This window comes from Manis javanica, chromosome 8 (genome assembly GCF_040802235.1).
Source record: "Manis javanica isolate MJ-LG chromosome 8, MJ_LKY, whole genome shotgun sequence".
NCBI classification, from domain to species: Eukaryota; Metazoa; Chordata; class Mammalia; order Pholidota; family Manidae; genus Manis; species Manis javanica.
Window position 1 is genome coordinate 121,235,149 of NC_133163.1, and position 20,077 is coordinate 121,255,225.

At 57.9% G+C, this 20,077-nt stretch overlaps 1 protein-coding gene across 1 annotated transcript in view; it reads right to left on the reverse strand.

The window, feature by feature from the left end:
- Nucleotides 1-20,077, reverse strand: part of HCN4 (hyperpolarization activated cyclic nucleotide gated potassium channel 4) — a 44,827-nt gene continuing 24,750 nt past the window's right edge. The window contains exons 2-8 of the mRNA XM_037009941.2: nucleotides 18,966-19,389; nucleotides 10,521-10,682; nucleotides 8,332-8,550; nucleotides 4,952-5,098; nucleotides 4,608-4,848; nucleotides 4,147-4,311; nucleotides 1-4,040 (exon numbers count right to left, since the gene is read on the reverse strand). Coding sequence (XP_036865836.2) covers nucleotides 2,617-4,040; nucleotides 4,147-4,311; nucleotides 4,608-4,848; nucleotides 4,952-5,098; nucleotides 8,332-8,550; nucleotides 10,521-10,682; nucleotides 18,966-19,389 — 2,782 coding nt within the window. The 3' untranslated portion in view covers nucleotides 1-2,616. The remainder of the gene's footprint in view (nucleotides 4,041-4,146; nucleotides 4,312-4,607; nucleotides 4,849-4,951; nucleotides 5,099-8,331; nucleotides 8,551-10,520; nucleotides 10,683-18,965; nucleotides 19,390-20,077) is intronic.

The following is a 20,077-nucleotide window of genomic DNA, read 5'->3' on the forward strand; positions in this document are numbered from 1 at the left end:
ATTTACCGCTTTCTGTTTCAAAAGTGGAAGATTTGAAAATTGCTTGTGGGGGGTTGGGGATGGGGGTGCTCACTGGCTGGACCCAGCTTCCCCAGGCTCCAAGGAGTGGCTGGGCTGGGTCAGAGCTTTTATAAAATGTGTGCGTGTGTGCGCGCGTGTGTGTGCAGAGAAGAGGGTAATGAGGCTAGGCTCAGATGGCAAGCGGGGCTGGGGGCTGGTCCTCATTCCTCGTGCCCTGGGCCCTCCACCCCTACCACTCTCCCCTTCCATCCTCGCTGCCACTTCCAGAACCACAGACTGCGGGTTTGTATCGACTCCTGCTGCCTTCGTTGCAGGGACAGGGCTGCATGCGGAACTCAGGTTGGGGCTGCTGTTTAAGTCCTTTCAGCTCTGAGAACTGCCTGGGCTTGAGAAGGCTTCTCCTGCCCCAATAGAGACCCAGGCCAGGTGACTCCCAGTCTCTCCCTAAAATCCCAGGATACTTCAGCCCCTGGATTACTGCCTCCCACTCCCTGTGGCGCATCTGTGGAGAAACTAGCCTGCCCCATACCCCCAGGCAGCTCAGGACAAAGCCTAACCTTGCCAACATTCTGGCTTGGAGCGTTGAGGAAGGTTCTGGATGGACAAGGTGGGACCAGCCCTCGTCATTACCCAGGTCTTGGCAGCCAAAGCTGCTCCCACCCTTCAGGCAGGGGCAGAGCACCCACCTTAGCACTGGCAGGACCTCGCTGGGGAGGGTGATCGTCGTCAGGAGGCATCTAAGTTGCCTTCACAGTGGCCCCTACTCCTTCCCGCTCCTGGTTCCCTTCAGGATCAATGCCAGTCCCCTAATCTGTCATCCAAGGTCACTGTGGCCTCGGGGTCTCTTTCCAAAGCCCGACCGCTCAGCTCCGCATCCTCGGTCGTGTCCCCAGTGTGCACTCCACCCCACCCCCTGCCCCTTCCTTCCTTCCTCTTCCCTGACTCTTTCACATCTCAAGGCCTGGCTCAAGCCCACCATTGGCCATGCCATAGGCCCCTCAGGAGGCATGGGCACCTCCCACACTGGCCGCTGTGCAGTCCTGAGCCCTCAGCCACAGTTCCCTGGGCTCTCACCACAGCCCAGACTTACGGGCTGGGCACATGAGGAGGGGGCATAAGAAACATGGTTTATTGAGCACCTGCTATGGCATGTGCCAGGCACTGGGCTGGGCTTTCCCCGTTTACTACCTTTCTGATCTGGTCCTCAGCAGTCCTCGTGGGCAGTACCACAATTACCCTCCCTTTACAAATGAGGTCACAGACTCAGAAAGGTCAGATAACTTGCCTAAGAAGTGGCAGGGGCAGGATTCGAACCCAGGTCTGATTACCTCCAAAATCCGGTCTCTTCCCTCTGTCCAAGCTTGGGGACTAACTCAGCCCCTTCAACTCAGTTTTCTGATAGAATGAACATAGACTTTGGCCTCAGGCAGGCATGAATTTGAATCTCAGATCAGCCCCAACTTGGCCACTCCTGGTTATGTGATTCTGGAAAAATTACCCAAAACTCAGTTTCCTTATCTGTGACATAGGGAGAATCCAAGGACCTACCTCACGGCCTTCGTGAAACTGAAGGAGTTAATATGTGTCAAGTGCTGCACACCAGTGCTTGGCGCAGAGCAGCAGACGCAATAAGCAGAAGTCCCTCTCACCTCCCACTGCACAGACGGGAAAGCTGAGGACCAGGGGGAGGCAGGATGAGCTCGAGGCCCCACAGGAAAGGAGAGGCCCAGCCCAGAGTCCTCCGCCTCCTCGTCGTGAGAGGTCAGGCTAGGACGGGATGGAGACCAGAGACAGGGAGAGAGGGAACCTGCTGAGGCGTCCTGGGTCCTCCTCCCTGACGACGGGAGAGAACGTGTCCCCAGACCCTGCGGTGCCCAGCCTACAGGCAAAGGTGGGGTGTTGGATGGAAGGTGACCTGGGTGTCCTGGCAACATGGGGTTAAACCGGATTGCACAGATGTGAGTGGCTGTCTACATGGCTCTACAGAGGGCTACACAGCTATACATATACACATCTCACATACATATACATATACATATTCATATACATATCTTACTAAGTTTGCAGTAGAAAAAATGCAAGACTCTCAGGGCCCTGGCCCTGTTTTGTCCCAAGGGTTCAGGCGAGTGACACTCCCTGGGAACACACCCAAGGGCAGCCCCTTCAGGAGGGAACAAGGGGAATCCCAGCAGAGCGGGGCTCCAAGTTCACAGCTAAGGGGCTGGTGGTGACTGTTGCCCTAAAACAAGTACAATAACAGGTCTGCTCTGGGAACCCCAAACATGGGTCACCCCACCCCTGCCAAGCCCCACAGACCCACCTTCTCTCCTGTGATTTTTGCATTTGGGTCCTGCCTGCTCTCCCCACCCCCACCCCTCTAGTGCTGAGTATTAAAATAGTCTATAAAAGCAAGTGACCAAAAATCTATAGCTCTAAGAATACCTGGTTATTTTCTGCTGTCTTTTGTTTTTCTGGTGTGGTTTTTTTTTTTAATGATAATTATTATTGTTATTGGTATATCTCCTAATCACAGTTAAACCTGAAGGAAGAAAGAGGAAAGGGGGGAAAAGAGAGAGGAGAGGGAGGGGCTCCAGCTCACAGATTGGACGGCAGTTTGGAGCGCGCTGGCTCAGACCGGGCCCCCCCTTCCCTCTGGGGAGCAGCAGTCACAGGGGGGCCCCCAGAAGAGGTGGCTCTTGCCCCAAACAAAGAAAGAGGGGGTGGCAAAGAACCTGAGGATGTCTTCTGAGGCAGAGTGACGTGCTGGCCAGGGATGGCACCATAGGGCCTCCCAGGAGGACCGAGGCCCCCGCTGCCCACCCCGACTCTGGGGAAGAGCGGGAAGGCAGCCACGGACTCCCCAGAGGAGTGCGGGGAGGCTCTGCGGAGAGTCTGCGCCCCGTCCTGGGGCAGGGCTGGCTGAGAGGCTGAGATGGGCTTGAGGTCCTGGGTGAGGCGGCCTGGGGTGAGGGGTGGCGTGCCCCGGCGCTGGGGTACCTGGGGTGGGGGCGGGCTGGACACAGGTGGCAGGAGCAGGGAACCGTGGGAGCCAGAGGCCTGGGGTGGGGCACTTGGGAAAGTTCTTGGGGGCCCTGGGCTGTGGCCAGGGGGGCTGAGACCGCCTCGGGGAGTGAAGGCTGTAGGAGAAGCCCCCACAGAGGTCCCTGTCACGAAGGACGGCCGCTCGGGCTGCCGCGGGGGTGTCTCTGGGGTACTTGCAGGGCCCGCGGCCAGACCCGGGGACACCTCCCCGGGAGGCTGGCCCAGCTGCCCTGGGCTGGACGACGGAGACCTGGACGAGGGCGGGGGCGGCAGGAAGTGCTCCAGGGGTCCCGGGCCGCCGCGGACCCCGGGCGGCGGGGGCGGGGGCTGGTTAGCCTGCGGGGAGCGGGCCCCGGGCTGCAGCGGGGTGAGCAGGGGCGAGTCGGACGAGGACAGGGAGCCACCCAGCGCCCTGTGGAAGAGGCCGAACCCGGCTGGGGTGGCGGCCGCAGCGGCAGACGGCGTGGGGGCCGGGGAGGAGCCGGACGAGGGCAGCAGGGGGCTCAGGCCGGCGGGCACGGAGAAGCCGGCCAGCTGCTGGACGTGGAAGCAGGAGGACGGCGTGTCCAGCTGGGACGGGCTGCTGGCGGGCGAGGCGGGGCCCCCCGCCGAAGGGACCAGGGACTGGAGCCGCCTCGGGTGCCTGGGCGTCTGCCCGGCCCCCAGGCTGCCCGGCCCGGGCCCCGGGGTGGGGCGGAAGACGGCCGCGGGCAGGCGCGGGTGGTGGGTGAGGGCGATGGCCACGGACGTGGTGGCGGCGGCGGCCTGCAGCGGCGCGCGGATCAGCGGCGTCCAGATGACGGGCGTCGGGGCCGGGGTCGGGGTGGCAGAGGCGGCGGCCTGCGCGCGGTGGGCGCAGTGGGCCATCTCGCGGTCGTGCCGCACGATCTGCTCGATGATCTCGCTCTCCTGGCAGTTGAAGACGCCCGAGTTGAGGTCGTGCTGGACTTTGTGCAGGAGGATGGAGTTCTTCTTGCCTGGGCCACAGAATGGGGGAGGCGGGGGCTCAGGCCGGAGCGGGAGCGGGGGGGGGGGCCGCCCTGCCCGTGCGGGAGGGACCCCAGCCTCCCACCGGCCCCTCACCGATGCGGTCCAGGCGGTCCAGCGCCACGGTCTCGAAGGCCCGCCGCATCATCGGGTACTCCTCCAGCACCTCGTTGAAGTTGTCCACGCTCAGCGAGTAGAGACGGCAGTAGGTGTCGGCCCTCACGCTGGCTGTGCGCCGACCCCGGGTCAGCAGGCAGATCTCTGCCGGGGCAGCAGGCGTCAGGGTGGGCTCCAAAGCCCCCCCTGCCCGACCCTGACCTGGGTCTCCACGTCTGCTCCAGAAGCTTGACGGACTCACAAGGCCCCGCCCCCGAGCTGTGACCACACTGGATGCCACGTGCCCCCACTGCGTGGGTGCCGGACTGCCTTGCCCATCTTTAGAACCATACCCTGTGCTGGGCTCACTGACACCCACCTCCAGGCAGTGACCACAAAGGGACTGCAATGTCATCATCCAGCCCGTTCCCCATCCTCCCATGTCCTCCTGGCCACCTCACCTCCAAAATAGGAGCCATCTGCCAGCTTGGTCTCCTTGTTGCCCTTGGTGAGCACGCTGACCACACCGTGCTGGATGAAGTACATTTTCTTGCCGATGGTGCCTTCACGGATGATGTAGTCCCCCGGCTGGAAGACCTCGAAGCGCAGCTTGGTCAGCATAGACGTCACAAAGTTGGGGTCGGCATTGGCAAACAGCGGCATAGAGGCCACCAGCTTCCGGCAGTTAAAGTTGATGATCTCCTGCTCCCCAGATGGTGGATTGGGAAAGAGAGAGACGTGGGTGGGGGAATCCACCCGCAGGAAGACCTGGCCCCCTTCGCAGCCCCACGACCAGCCAGCTCACCTCCCGCAGCGGCTCACTCAGCTCCCCCAGAATGCTCTCCTCGTCGAACATCTTGCCCTGGTAGCGGTGCTCATAATAGTCGTGGATGCGCTGCCGGGTGTCGGGTGGAAGCTTGTGGAAGGACATGTACTGCTCCACCTGCTTGTACTGGGTCCCAGGAGAGGGGGAGAGGGTGTCACCTCCTAGTTAGCCAACCCCACCGCCCCTGCTGGCACCAGCCGGCCTCGGCCCTGCTGGTGACCAGCGACAGTGCTGACCCTGTGGGCCCTCTTGGCCAACCTTGGCTCCTTGAGACTGAGGTCCTTGGCATGGGTGTGGTCACATGTGCCCCACACGAAGGCCCTGACTCCCCACTGCCTGGGGTAGAAGGGCACCTCCGTCAGAGCATCCGGCCCACACCGTGCTCAATATTGTGAAGATGCAGGGACGCTGGGGACGGTCCAAAGCCCAGCTACAGGAGGTCGCTCAAGTTTCCTCCGCAAGTCAGCCTTTTTTTGGTTACACTGCAGAAGGAGAAACCTCCGTGACTCTGAGAGGAGCTCTTTCCTACCAGCTGGTAACAAACTGGCTTCGGCAGCACGACTGGGCTGCAGTGCGTTTGGAGGGCTGGAGGCTGACATGGACACCTGACCCATCATATGGCATTCATCCGAACGTGTCCATGGCATTTTGTTGAAGAGCCACTACAGCCCGGAGGAGTTGCTGGGTACAGCAGGGACCTTAAACAGAGGTCTGGGGACTAGATATTTGTGAACCTATTCAACTAAACCAAATAAGAAATGCCCCTGCCCCCCAAGGGGGGAAGAGCGGTTGCTGCTCTAACCATCCCTGGGTTGTGGGTGGAGAGTGGGGGTCCTCAGGAGCACGGCTGGCGGTAATGGATTTCCCCACCCCGGGAGGTAAGGGCAGGTCCTAAGCCCCAGCAACCATTGGAACAGGAGCCTGGTCTCATTACAAGTGCTCCAAAGAGATGGGGACACGCTGCCGCTGCAGGGACATGCCAAGAGGCAAGTGAAGGCGAGGAGGTGATGTCTCCTAACATCCCTCCTGCCAATCGGGCCCCCACCCTCCCAAGCTGTGCCCACCTCCAGAGGACACAAGCAGCTGGCTATGGGGACGGGCAGTCAGAACAGCTGGAACTGTATTTAGAGAATTCCCCTTGCATGGACAGTCACAGAGGCGGGGAGGAAGGGTCTGGAGACAGGGCAGGACTCGAAGGTTGTTCAGGTGGTCCAGGTAAGCGGCAGTGGCAGGGACCAAGGGGAGGGGATCCATTTAAGAGAGATGTATTGGTGGATCATATATCGGAGAGCTACCAGCTGAAGGACAAAATAAAGACAACTCTCAAATGGAAGGCCCCAAGCAGCTTCATTCTGCCCTAGAATAAACCCTGATGCTTTTTCCAAACTGTTCCTGGTTGTAGTCCCAGACTGAGCCCCCATCCTTGTCGCACGCTGGGCTCTGGCCCTTGTTATGCAGTGACCCCTGACCTGGTCACAGGCTGGGCCCTGACGCTGGGCCATGTTGAACTCTTACCTGGTCCCGGATGAAGCCCTGGCCTTTATAACCTGACTCCTTCCTCCTTGCTGTCCGTATCCCCCAGAACCCTGTGTTCTAATCAGGCTCATTCCTTTTCCACCCATACACACTTGCTCATGTTCATCCTGATAACTGGCCTAGAATTCTCTTCTGCTTTCTCCTTCCTCTGTTTCCCCAGCGGACCCTCCCATCTGCCCCAGCTCTGCAGGCTCTCCTGAGCTTTTCTCTTGGAGTCATAGGACCTGGGCCATCATCTCCCAGTTACCCTGCCAGGGGACAGCACCTGGGGCAGGCAGGCAGTCAGTTAACAAACGCTGAGCCCTACTACTGCCAGACACCGGGGATTCAATGGGGAGGGACAGACGTGGATGCCGCCTCACAGAGCCACAGCCTAGATAGAGAAGACAGACATTAACCAACCAGCTACATGCGATTAATTAAATAATGGTAGGAGTGCAAAGGGTGATGAAGGAGAATTAGAGGTTGTCACAGGGTCACACGATGGATCACAGAAGGCTTCCCCCAAGGAGGTGAAGTTCAGGCTGAGAAGTGGAGAAGTAATCAGATGCAAAGAGGAGAGGAGAGCTCCAAGAGCCTGCGCCAGAGCCCTGAGGCCGGAGGGGCCATGCAGGGAGGCTTGCAAGGCCACAGGGGAGGGCTGTGGGGCCCCCCAAAGCCAGATTATGCCCCTGAAATGCCAGGCTGAAAAGACACATTTAGAAGTCGATCTACATCTAGCAGTAATGTGAAGGCTCTGAAGAGTTTTAAGCACAGTGATACGATCAGATTTGTATTTTTTAAATGCCAACTCTGTCTGCTGTGCTGCATGAAGAATGGTGTGGAAGGTGGCAGAGTGGAGTCCACTTTGCTGGTAAACATTGAAAAGCTCACCCTGGGCTGACAGCCTGAAGGGTCTGACATGCATCACTCCCACCTCGCAACCCCGTGATGAGGACTGTCTCCAGCTCACAGGTGAGCAAATGGGTCGCAGAGCCACGAAGTGACCTGGCAACCTCAAATGGAGAAGCTGGGCTTGGAAGCCAGGTGGCCTGACTCCAGGCCCAGCCCTCTGGCTAGGAAGCCACTACAGTGACCCAGGCGAGGTTGGCGGGGGAAGGAGACACTGTCTCGAGGTAGGCATTAGTGACCAAAAGGCACCAAGGATGGCTCCCGTTCTGGCCTGGGTGTCTGCGCTACTCTGTCCACTGATGGCACGGGGAGGGTGAGGGAGACTGTACTCATTTTGGACATGATGGGGCTGAGGTGTCCAGGGATGCATTAAATCAGCTGGAGCTGATTTGATCGTTTGGGGCCCAGTGAGTGGAGATGGACACAGAGCAGGGGTGGGGGTGGTAAAACAGCAGCCCCTGAGAGGAGACAGACAGGTGCAGAGAGCTAAGGCCCGAGCCACCAGGGACCCAACATGTGATAAGGACAAGCCAGCCAAGGGGAGCAAGAAGGGCCAGAGAGGGAGGCGGGAGCCAGGAGGGCAGCTGTGGACACCAAGGGCAAAGCCAGGAGGGGGTGAGCCCTGTCAGACGCCAGGCCACACAAGCAGGAGGACCCCAAAGGGCCTGCCGGCTGCCACCCACAGAAGGTGCTGGTGGGCTCTGGGGTTGGGGGCTGAGACATGGGTCCAGCGACCATAAACACGGTGGGTTTGCTGTTTGTTCGCCTTAGGAGTTTGTTCATGAAAAGGACGCAGGCAACAGAAAAGAGAGCAGCTGGAGCTGGATGATGGTGGGGGGCTAAACGTGGGGGCCTGGTGGAGCTATGTAGGGACCAATGGGCAGGTTCTCCTCAGCAGGAAGCCCATGGTGGACCCCGGCTTGCCGCCCTACCTTTTCCTGGTATTGGCGCCGGGAGGAGTCCAGGGACTGGATGAGGGCGGTGGCGTGGCCGATGAACATGGCATAGCAGGTGGCCCCCACAATCATGCTGAGCATGGTGAGCCAGACATCTGACATGCCCACGGGCGCCTGCCGTCCGTAGCCGATGCACAGCATGTGGCTCATGGCCTTGAAGAGGGCGTAGGAGTACTGCTTTCCCCAGGAGTTGTTCTGTGGACACACAGGTAGACAGATCGTGGCATGGTAGTGGACGGGCCAGATCAGTGAGGGGGCGGGCCTTCTCCTTCGCCCCTGGGAAGTCCTCACCACCTCCCGTCCCTCAGCCTAACTCCTTCCCAGCGGCTGAGCCCAGGGTCCCAACCTTGCAGTTGGCTACAAACCTCGGGGCAGGGGCAGGGAGGCCTTTGCTGGCAACCTGTGGTGACTGAGCGATCCCCCACTTAGGCCCTCCTCTTGCAGTGGGGTCACCGATCAGATGGGGTGCCCCAGCATAGGGGCAGGGGGCAGCCTCTCCTGTCTGACCTTTCAGCCCCGGTGGGGCAGCCTGGGGCCTCCTGGGCAGCACACGCCCCCGCGCCAACGCAGCCTGCCGGCCCCAGCTTTCTGACCTAGCCCCACACCACCGCCAAGCGAGGCCCATTTCCCCACTGACCTCAATTATAAAACCAGATACGCTTCCCCTTGGGGGACAAACCCTGGCAGACTGAGCCAGAAACGCAGTCCTCGTTCGGGGCAGACAAAAGTCAAAGCACTCGCTGCCCAGCTAACTGCGTCCTGTGCAGCCTGCTGGCAGCCGTCCTCGGCGGGGGCCACTAGCTAAGCTGCCCCCAAGGGGGACTGTCTGGGGCACACAGTGCGTGGGGTGGAGCAGGAAAGGAGGGAGCGAGGCTCTGGGCTATTTTTGTCTCCAGAACCAGTCAATGTCTCAAGGAAGCCCCTGTGGGAACACAGAGCTCCAAAGGGCCACCTCTGAACTTAGCGCATGTGTGGGCCTGTCACCCTCACACAGAGGACACTGTCCCAAGTGGGGGGCCTGCCAGATGAACCCCAGCACCGGCCACCCCCAGTCCAGTGCCTCTCTGCTCCAGGATGGAAACCCACCCTGGCGCAGGACCCACAGCAGCCATGCCCAGGGCCCCGTGCACTCCTCAGTCACAGGAGCTGTGTGCCCCATTCAAGGTCCCTCAGACCGTCCTGGACAGAGCTGGGCGAGCCTGGTGGCACTCCATCCAGACTAGGGTGGGAGGCCCACAGAGCTCACCTCCAGGGGTGGAGGGGCCCAGGCTCCCCAGCGGGGCAGGGCTGGTCCCCAGCTGCCTCCAGGAGGGTCTTCGGGCCTTACTGGGGAGCCTCGGGAGGCTGGGGAATTCAGTCCATGTGGCGGATTCATTTACACTCTGCTCATCAAAAGGCTGTTTTGTAAAGGCCTATTTGATGCTGAAAGATGCCTCAGGGTCTCCTTCACCTCTCTGAAAGCCCATTTATCCTCCCCCGAGGCCCTGGGGATTTGCTCACAGACCACACCAAATTGACTGTGAAGGGGAGATGGGACAGGGGGTTGCCAGACCCAGAGAAAGGCCTGCAGGTGCACAGGGCTCTCTGCCCTGCCTGGAGCCCACCGTGCGGGCAGCGGCCTGGAGACTGCTGTGTTGCTTCTGGCCCCAAGCTCCGCTTCTCTCACCTACCCACAGGGTTGGACGGGGAGGGAAGAAGGGGATCAGGGACCCATCTGGCCTCCCTGCCAGCTGAGGACCACACCTGGGACCAGGAGGTGTGCGCATGTGGGGCAGGAGCTGGCGGGCCAGGGCATCATGTGGCAGCCGGTGCTGCCTGGGAGTCTATGCGTGCCCCTCACAGGATGCTCTTTTCGGGGGCTTGGTTTTAAGGGTTGGTCTGCCTCTGGGGAGCAGAGTAGGAGGGCAGGAGTCACCAGCCTGGCTTTGCCGCACCTCCTACAACCTGAAAAGGCCCAGGTCTTAGTCTCCCTGGGTGAAATCAGGGCCAAATATTGAGGCCCCCTGTAAGAAGGCCAAGGCAGCAGTGCACAGCCGGGCACAGGGCTGGCACCTCAGGCTCCCACCACAGGTGCACGCAGGAGTTCAGTGGTGGGCCTGCTCTGCCCATGTGCCACACCAGCCCCCTGCCCCCATGCCCAGAGGGAGGGCGGGCAGGGCACTCACCACCATGTTGTTGATGGACACCCAGCAGTCGTCGGGGAAGTCCTGCAGCATGGGCACCAAGAACTGCAGGCAGCCGTCCCAGTGGCACAGCAGCAGCATCATGCCGATGAGGTTCACTATGCGCACCACAGCACTGGCCAGGTCATAGGTCATGTGGAAGATCTGCAGGCAGAAGGGACAGAATGGGCCCAGATAGGTGGAGGACCGGGAATGGGACAGCCCACTTCCAGCCAGCCCCTGCAGCTGCTTGTGGGCATTACATGCCAGGGCGCCCAGGTTGGTGCAGGCCAAGGCTGTGGCCTGGGCAGTGATGGTGTCAGGGGGTGCCGTGGAAGAAACAGACTGCAGGCTGTAGGGCCCGAGAAGTCCGCCTTTTGGGGTCTGTGCAGATGTGGGGGACTCCCAAAGGAAGTCCAGCTGGACACGTGAAGAGAGGGTACCCGGAGCCCCATGCAGCTCTGAGGTGGGCAGAGAAGCCACTGCATTAGCTTGCCTAGGTCATGAGGACCACAGCTTGAAGAGCCAGCCAGCCTGAGGCTCCTCAGGGGACACAGTCTGTAGACATGCCAAGGGCACGGTGCTTCCCTAAATCTGTCACTGGCCTCTAAGGACCCAACCGGGGGCAGTGGGCTCTGCCTATGGATTCCATGGAACTGCAGGGGCACAGCACAGACATACAGGCTCTAAGGGACCCAGACCTTGATCCCAGGCCTCCTTTCTACCTAATGCCTAGTTGTGTGACCTTGAGAAAGTCCCTGAACTTCTCTGATCATGTTTCCTCATCTGGAAAACGGCCATTAAAATTCTTACCTGAGTGTGTTGTCAAAAGGATTAAATTATACATATGAAGGCCTTAATACTGTGTATAGAAGTGTTCAATAAATGTCAGACTATGACTAATTGATAAGTTATTAATAATCTTTATGATTAATTAATATGTATTAGTAGTAATGCTCTCCCGTACAGTTTAATAAAGCATAGCACCCTCAAGCCCAGACCACAGCCACCTGTCCCTCTCACTCCCGTGGCTCCAAGGGAGTGGCTGAAGTGCTGCCGAACAGGGACAAGGGTGGGCACATCCCAGCATTCCCACCCCACCACCCTCTTCCCAGAGCTGCCATTTAGTCCAGTTTCACAGAGATGGATCACTATGGTGACAGGGTGGTGAAGGGGCAGAGAGAAGGAAGGAGGTTTAGGGGGAGGTCACTGGAAGTTCTAGCCTTGATTCTGGCCTGGGAGACTTTGGAGGTGCCCCCAAGCCTAGTTCTGGTCCCTCCATACTGCTCCCACACAGAGCCAGCTTCCTGGAGAGGGCCTTCAGGCCGAAATGACAGCCTTGTCAAGTGCCACAGAGGCCTGGTTTAAGCCCACGTCAGATGAAGCCCAAAGGAACAGGCCCTAGATATTTCAGCCCCATCTAGTGGTCTAGCTGCAGCCCTGTAGCTGGTGGCAGGATGTGCTGATACTAGTGGCCTCAGTTCCCCCTTCTGAAATGCAGGCTTGGGCTGGGTCTAGGCTTTGAAAAACCAAAGATGAATACTACTTGTCCACCGTTCCCAGGGTCACTCCCACCTGTCACCCCCTTAGTTGCATGACCCTGGATGTACCAGCTGAAAGGCTATGGAATCTTTTCAAGATGAACTGGGCCTTGGAAAGAGTCATGGAGGATGGAGCTCCAGCATGTCCCACACCCGGCACGGCCCCAGCAAGAGAGAGACAATAATACCACACCGGGTTGTTCACACGGGACCAGGTAGTCATCATCCCATTTAAACTCACAGCAGCCCTTTGTGAAAGATGTTGCTAATCCATTGTACACCAAGGCTCAGGAAGTAAAGGGACTTGCCTACAGTCATGCTGGCAGTAGAAGAAGAAAGGTTTGAATCCAGAGCTGTCTGCAGATTATAAGACTGGCCCAGTGAGGGAAGGGTGGTTTTCAGTAGTTCTGTTTTGCAGATAAAACACCACACACCCAAAGGGGCTGAGCGATGTGTCCAGATTCACACAGCACGCTGGACCCAGGGCCAGGGGGAACTCGCTGGATCTTGCCTGGCATGCAATGCTCACAAGCAGCTGTCTACAACACCGTGTAGTGCTGTAGACAGAGCTGTGTGCCCAGCAGCCCAGCCCCACTGAGGCCCAGAGACCAGCCCCCAGCTCCACTGACACACCTCAGTATAAGGAGTGGTGGCCACAGGGCACTTGGGGACTGGGAGCCGGGCTCAGACATGGGTGCCTCTTGCCATCTCTCCACTGCTGGCCATGCCCCAGGACCTGGATCCTGAGACCAGGAGGTTCTTCCAGCCTGTTCTGATGATCACATAGCAAGTCCTGTGAGCCACCACCCCAGATATGGCTCTTAGGGAAGATCCCACAACTGCCTCTTTAGCGATGATGTAAAAACAACAGCTATTTGACCTTGGGAAAGTCACTAACCTTTCAAAGTCCTTGGCCAACCAGCTCCCTCTACTCTGGGGATATGGGGAGGGCAAGTGAGGTGGGACTACCCAGACTCAGAGATGGCCAGCACCTGTTCTCACCTCCCACCGCCCCCCAGCCTCCCCTCCCCCAGCTAGACATCTGTCCCCACTTCTCAGGGTGGCTGGAAGAATTGAACTAAGAAAAGTGCTCTGAGCCCTGAACACATGTGCGATGGCATTATTATTAAGTTCCTTCATTTTCCAGCTGCTATGACCTGAATGTCTGTGTCCCCCCGAAATCCCCATATTGGAGCCCTGACCCCCAGTGTGACGGTGTGAGGGAACGGTGCTTTTGGAGAGTGATCTGGCTGGGAGGGTGGATCCCCCATGAATGGGGTTAGTGCCTTTATAAGAGGAAGCACAGAGAAATGACTTTCCTCCCCACCATGTGAGAACACAGAAAGAAGGCTGCCATCTACACACCAGGCAAGGAGCCCTTGCCAGAACCAGACCATACCCGCACCCTGACCTCAGCCTCCAGAACTGTGAGAAATAAATGTTTGTTGTTTATGTGTGTGATATTTTGTTATAACAGCTTGAGCTGGATACCACACTGGGCTAAAGGACGCCTCAGACCACTTCGGAGAGCATCCCAGACCGCTGCAGCCCACAGCACCCTCTCCTCTCTGTGAATCCCTCTGGGTCTTTGGAATGGAAGTTTCCAGGTTGGCATGTTTTTAGGCCTTGGCTTCTCTTCTTTTTCATCACCTATGTTTTTCTTTCCTTTGTAACTAATTTTCTTCCAAGATTGGGTCCTTGTCTAATTTTGCCTTTATCGTGATCTCAGCAATGAATATGGCAGAACACATGGCAGGGTCTCAGGAACTGAGAAGTGCTTAGTGACGAAGGTGAAGGTGGCAGTGACAGTGACGGGGCTGAGGGGGATCGGGGCTGCCACGAGGGTGCAGAGCAGCATTTGAAAAAGGCCCGTGCTGGGCAAGTGCAGCTACAGGCAGCCACCTTTGCCTTTGCAGGAAGAGAGAAGGTGCCTTTTCCTCTAGGTGGGCACGGACTCACGTGCCCCACAGACATAGGGCGGTGGTGTGCCGGCGTCGGGCTGAACAAGGATGCGAATGCCAGGGGCGCCTGGGGTGGTTGGGGGGGCCTTCGGTGTGGTGAGCCAAAGGCACCAACGTGGCAAAGTCTGAGCTTGCTGCCAGGAGTTGGTGGGGGGCTGGTGGTGCATCCATTCAGGCTAGGAGGGTACCCCGATGGTGAGGACACTCCCTCACCCCCAGCACTCCCAGCACCCAGGTGTGGTGGCTGAGAGCAAGGCTGAATGTTGCCGGGAGAGGCTGAGAACACTCCTGTGTCCCTGCCGCTGTGGGGGCTGCAGGCCACCCACAAGTCAGCTGCACTACACAAATATTTGTCTTGTTCCTTATACCTCATTAAGCCCCCTTTTTATGATGCTGGGTCTTATTCTGGGGATTGAGTACCTTCATTTGCAGTCCCCCAAAGACTCGCTGAGTGGGCAGCTGGGCAGCTTGCTCTCTGAGCCCCGCCTGGCACTTGGGTGGCACTCCACTCCTACACCTTCCTGTAGTTTCCCAACCACAGAGAACAAGACAGAGCGACATGTCTTCCACGTTGAGCAAGTACCTTCTTTGCTCTGAACCTCAGTTTCCCCAGCTGTGTAATGGGTCAATAACTGCCAGCAACCAGGGCTGACTCGGGGACCAGGAGAGATGGCCACAGCTGGCACACAGTAGGTACCCAGGGTATGTTGGTTCCTTTCCTTCCCTCTCTTTTCCAGCCTCAAAGGATTACTTGGTCCTGGGCAGAGACCAGACACGAGTTTCTGCCAGAGCCTCCTCCTGAGGCCTGGCTGAGTTGCCTCCTGGGGACTCATTTTCTCCTCAGTGAAGAACAAACGTCTCCCTGTGTCTTGGGGACAAGGGGCTGCCCCAAGAACAGCGACCCAGGCCTCTGGGGGTGCTGCACGGGCGTCCTGAGCACAGCCTGCAGGTGGCCAGCCGGGGGGTCACATGGGGCCCCATGGGATCACTCCTCTGTGTCTTCCCGAACCCCCAATTCTGGGGGGGGAGGGAGAAATCCAGGCTCACGCGTGAGGGGATGCAGCAGGGGCTCCCCAGCCACCCAGCCTGGCCTCCGGTCTCCAGTCCTCCTCCTGCCGCTCCTGGCTGCACAGGAGAGAAGAGGCTTCTGGGACGGGTCGCTGGGGTGCTGGGCCTGCAGGGGAACATCTGAAGGGGGGTGACCATGGTTTCTAACAATAGCCTCCAAGACTGTAACAAGCTCGCACCTCCGAGGGAGGGAAGAGGCTCGGCTGGGAGGGAGGACGCTGACCTACATCGCCCAGGATGGAGGCAGAGACCAGCCTCCTCTGAGATGCCCCGCACCTGCTGAGGCCTCCCACCTACCCCAACCCTCGGGACCTGCTGCCGGCGCTTGGCAGCTCTCCCACTGGGCGGCCGGGCTGGGCTGGGGAGGCGGCTGAAGCCTGGGGTCGGGAGTCTGGCATCTCTGCAGCTCCACCAGGGTCTTGGGCAAGCTTGGCCCTCCCCAAGGGAGGCTGAATCCCAGCCCCACACAGGCCAGGGCACTGTCCTCGAGGTCAGCTCACCAGATCCTCACCACAGGAGGCTGGAGTGGAGACCGAGCCCTAGCCTGGGAGGTCAGTCAGGGAAACTGAGGCCCACAGAGGGAAAGGTTCACACAGGGAGTTAGGGGGGCAGACGTGGCTGGTTCTCTCTACTAAATGCCTCCCCCCCCATCTCATACAGACCTGGCACCTCCAAGGGCGCCCCTGAGGCTGCCTAGCTGTGGCTTGGAGAAGCCTTAGAGCTGGGGAAGGCCATTGAGGACCTAGAGGCAGGGTTCCTGGGGCCAGCTGGGAAACCCCGATCCAATCCCAGGGGTCCAGCTCTTGGTGGGGCTATGTGCCCAGCAGAAACCAGCTCAAAGCAATTTCCTTCCCAGCTGGGAGGCAACCTGAGGGTGTGTGTGGAGGGGGCAGGGAGGTGGCCATCTGACCTCCTGGAGTCTCCCTTCCTGCCCACGTGATTGGATAGTGTTGTCCGGTTCCAAACCTTGACCTGAGGCCTCCTGGGGACCGTGTACCCCAGGGAAAGGCCAGGGCCAACCAGGGCCCGCCTGAGCTGTTCTGGATAACCCAGAGGGTAGTGAGGCCAGACGGGTAGTGGGGACAGGAGCTCTGGTCTGAGGTCCCAGACTGTATGGTGTGGGACATGAAAAAAGGGCTTAGCCCCTGTCCCAGGGCCTACCCTGCCCAGCCACTGGTAACTTGGCCAATTACCCCAAGCTCCATGGCCCCCAGGGCCCAGGCATACGGGGAGCAAGGTTGGCCCCTGGGGGCTGGGACATACCAGTGCCAGACCAGTGTCAGAAAAGGGAAAGATCGAGTACTTCTCTCTGCTTAGAATGGCAGTCTAGCTCTAAGTCCAAGACAATCAAAAGGCTGGGGATTTCATGGGGAGGGAGGGGGCCAGCATGGTTCTGTGCCTCCCCCTGGGGCAGAAACCAAGAGACAGGCCTGCTGAGGCACCCTGGGAAGTATGCCTCTGTCCTTTCTCTGCAGCCACTCGGAAGCTCCAGCCACGGCCACCATCACCCCAATAGGCACTGTCCCCTCTCATCCCTGAACTCAGACCCACATGCCAACATCTCTCAGCACCTAGATGTCCCACAGGTCCTCAAGCCCAAGCTGTGGCATGAAATATTTACCACCACCCCCTTGACCTGCTGCACCACCTGCCTGCCCAGTCTCGCTGGCAGTCACCCCAAAAGCCATCTCTGTTCAGGCTGCCTGGGAAGGTGGGAAGTCCATGAAACCAGAGTCAGGGGGCCTTGGTCAAAAATCCTACCACTGGGGCAGCTGACCCTTCTAATCCTCAGTCTCCCTGCTTGACAAGTAGGGTAATAAATCCTTGCACTTACCTTGCCAACTAGGTGTGAGGAACCAATGAATTAATGGGTAATAACTATTTGAGAGAAATAAACACCCTCTAGAAGCATAGGGGGTTACTAAGACAATCGGGTGGGGAGGGCCACTTATTAAATGGTTCTCTACATCAGGCTTCAAGCTAAGGGTTTTACAAACACCATCTCATTTAATCCGCTCAACAATTCAGCGAAGAAGGGACTACTGACACCCACTTTGCTGATAAGAGACTGAGACTGAGAGAGGCAAGGTGTTCCCATAGCTGGGCGGTAACAGAGCTGGGTTCTAGCTTGGATCATGACATGGGTCACTGAAACTCCAGGCCCACAAGCATTCCACCATCCACCTTCCTGGCAGGCAAGTGGGCTGTGTGCCGCGCCAGCTCTGCCAGAGGTCTGCTGCATGACCTTGGGCAAGTTGTTGCCCCTCCTCTATCAGCAGGAATAATACACATTTTCTAAGTCAGAATTTCTGCACCAGAGTACTTCTGCCAGGCCGGTGCTGCCACTTGCACAGCCCAGGTGTCCATCTATCCCTGACCTCAATCTGCCAGTGCCCCAGCCATCAGCCAGGGGTGCTGTTTCCCAGGGCCCAGGCTGCTGCCAGGGGTGGGGTGGGGGCTTCATATCCTGAGCACAGGAACTCCTGTCTAATAAAGCAGAGGTCCTGGGGACCAGGAGACCGGCAGTGAGCCATGGCAAGAAATGCACCTCTGCAGAAGCTCCCAGGCCACAGCATGCTCCAGAGGTGAGCAGTCTCACAGAGCAGTGTTCCCCAGACCTGGTACCTCCAGGCTGGCCTCCCTGCTGTTGCTGCCAAAGGGTGTCATTTGGATGGTGGCAGACATAGGCAGAAGCGCTTGCAAGGTCACTTGCTTTTCTTTCAAACCCTGGCTCTCCCACAGATGACTGCATTCAGCCCATGCATGGCGGGCTTCTTCAGAATGGTGCTGGCTGCCCCCCACAGGTTCTTCTACAATTTTTTATTTTGTTTCTGTAGCCAGTACTCTGCCCACAGCCCCACAGTTGTGCACACACAGCTTCAGGCTCCCCAGGTTCCGCAGGAGAGAGAGCTCCCTCCACAACTTCCTATCTACAGCCAGCACCTGAGGGCTCTTTGTCATAGGCTTGTCCCAGGCTGCTAGAGACTTCTTTGCCTGCTAGTACCAGAGAGGCTGGGAGTGCCCTGAACCAATGACTGACAGGTAAAGGGATATAAAAAGTCCAACTACTTTGCCCTGCCTGGGATAACTCTGTGGTGTGGTGTACACTGGCCCCCCAGCACTCCCCATGGTGTCAGCTTATTTGACTTCCTTTCTTTCCCCAATCCCTTACCAGATTTTCCTGGAAACACTTCGCCTCCAAAAAAATCACTTTAATGCAATTGCTCATCTCAGAGTCTGCTCCAGGAGAACCCAACTGGAGATAGTTGCCAACAAATTTTGCACAAAAATCCAGATTTCTGCTTCTCATGATAAATCTTTACATCTAGCAACTCTGGGTTCGTGCCCACTTGGCAACAAGTGGCTAGAGCTGAGTCGAGGATGTCTGATATGAACAGATGTGTTCACAGGTTTTCCCCAGTCTACCACCCTCCCTGTGGCCCTCCCATTGGTCCTTTTCACCCATTCACATTCCTTATCCGGCCCCTACAGGTCTATGAATTTGCATCCCTTTTAATATGGTGCAGGGGTTGACAGTGCAGGCCCTGGAGTCCAAATGCAGCAATTACCAATTCTGTGGCCCTGTATAAATCCATTCATCTTTCTGTCTCTTGCTTTCCTCATGTAAAAAATGAGGAACTCTATGTACGTATTTGGTACCCTCTATGGTTGTTATAGACTTACTGCCTGTAAAGTGATCTGTGCAGTATCTCACACATAAGAAGTCAAGAAATTACTACTATTTGTCCTCTTGGATGAGGTATATCTGCTGCAATCTGATAGTCCACATCCAACTATCTGAGGTTACCTGCTGGCCTCTCACTCCCCCTGGGGAGAAGATAACCCTTCCCAGAAGCGGTTTGGGTCTGACCACTCACCTCTTCCCACTGGTGAATATATCGAATGAGGCGAGAGAGACGCAGGAGGCGCAGAAGGCTGAGGATCTTGGTGAAGCGGACAATGCGCAGGGCCCGGGCAGTCTTGTAGACCTCTGAGTCAATGCGCGTCTCTACGATGAGGAAGATGTAGTCCACGGGGATGGAGGAGATGAAATCCACCACAAACCAGCTTTTGAGGTACTTCATCTTAATCCGCTGTGGGTCCAAGATGATCTCTGTGTTGTCCTCCACCACAATCCCTGTCCGGAAGTTGAGGACCAGGTCGATGAGGAAGAACGTGTCTGACACCACATTGAAGACGATCCAGGGTGTGGTGTTCTCGTCCTTGAAGAAGGTGATGCCCACGGGAATGATGATCAGGTTTCCCACCATCAGCAGCAGCATGGTCAGGTCCCAGTAAAACCTGCCCAGAGACACAGGGTCAGTCACCAATAGGGCAGAGGGAATGAGTTACAGATCAAGAGAGAAAGATCCCAAGGAGAACAAATGTGGGAGAGAGGTGTCAGAGGCTCTGAGACACTATGGGAGATGGGCACACGGGTACCAGGACAAGATGTGGAGGATGGCACAGAAAGAGGCTTTTCCTTCACAGGGATACCCTCTGCCTTCCCCTCCATGAGTTCCCCAATCAAAGTCTCCTACCCCCAGCCCCATGCCTCAGTGAGAGTCAGGCTGAAAAGCAAACCGAAAAGTGGCATCCAGGGAGAACTGCAAGGCTGTTCTGGCAGCAGGAGTAGGTCGCCCTGCACCAGCCCAGGCTCCGTGAGGGCTGGCGGTGGCCGGAGACAGGCTGACAGGCAGACACGCCACAGGCTGACCGGAGAGAGGGGCGAGTCCAGACACACAGCAGGCACCCGGGAGGTAGGAAGCCCAGGAGGCAGGCCTAGCTCTGTCACTGACATGCTGAGTGACATCAGGCAGGTGCCCTCCCTGCTCTGGGCCTCAGTTTCCCCACTATGCAATAAGGGGTGGAGCCTCAACATTCAGTCCTGTAATTCTGATCTTGCCCCTTACCCGTGCTGGCTCTCTGAGATCCCACTTTATCTGATTCTCTCTCTCCCCCAGAGGTTCGCATCTAATTCAGAGGCGAC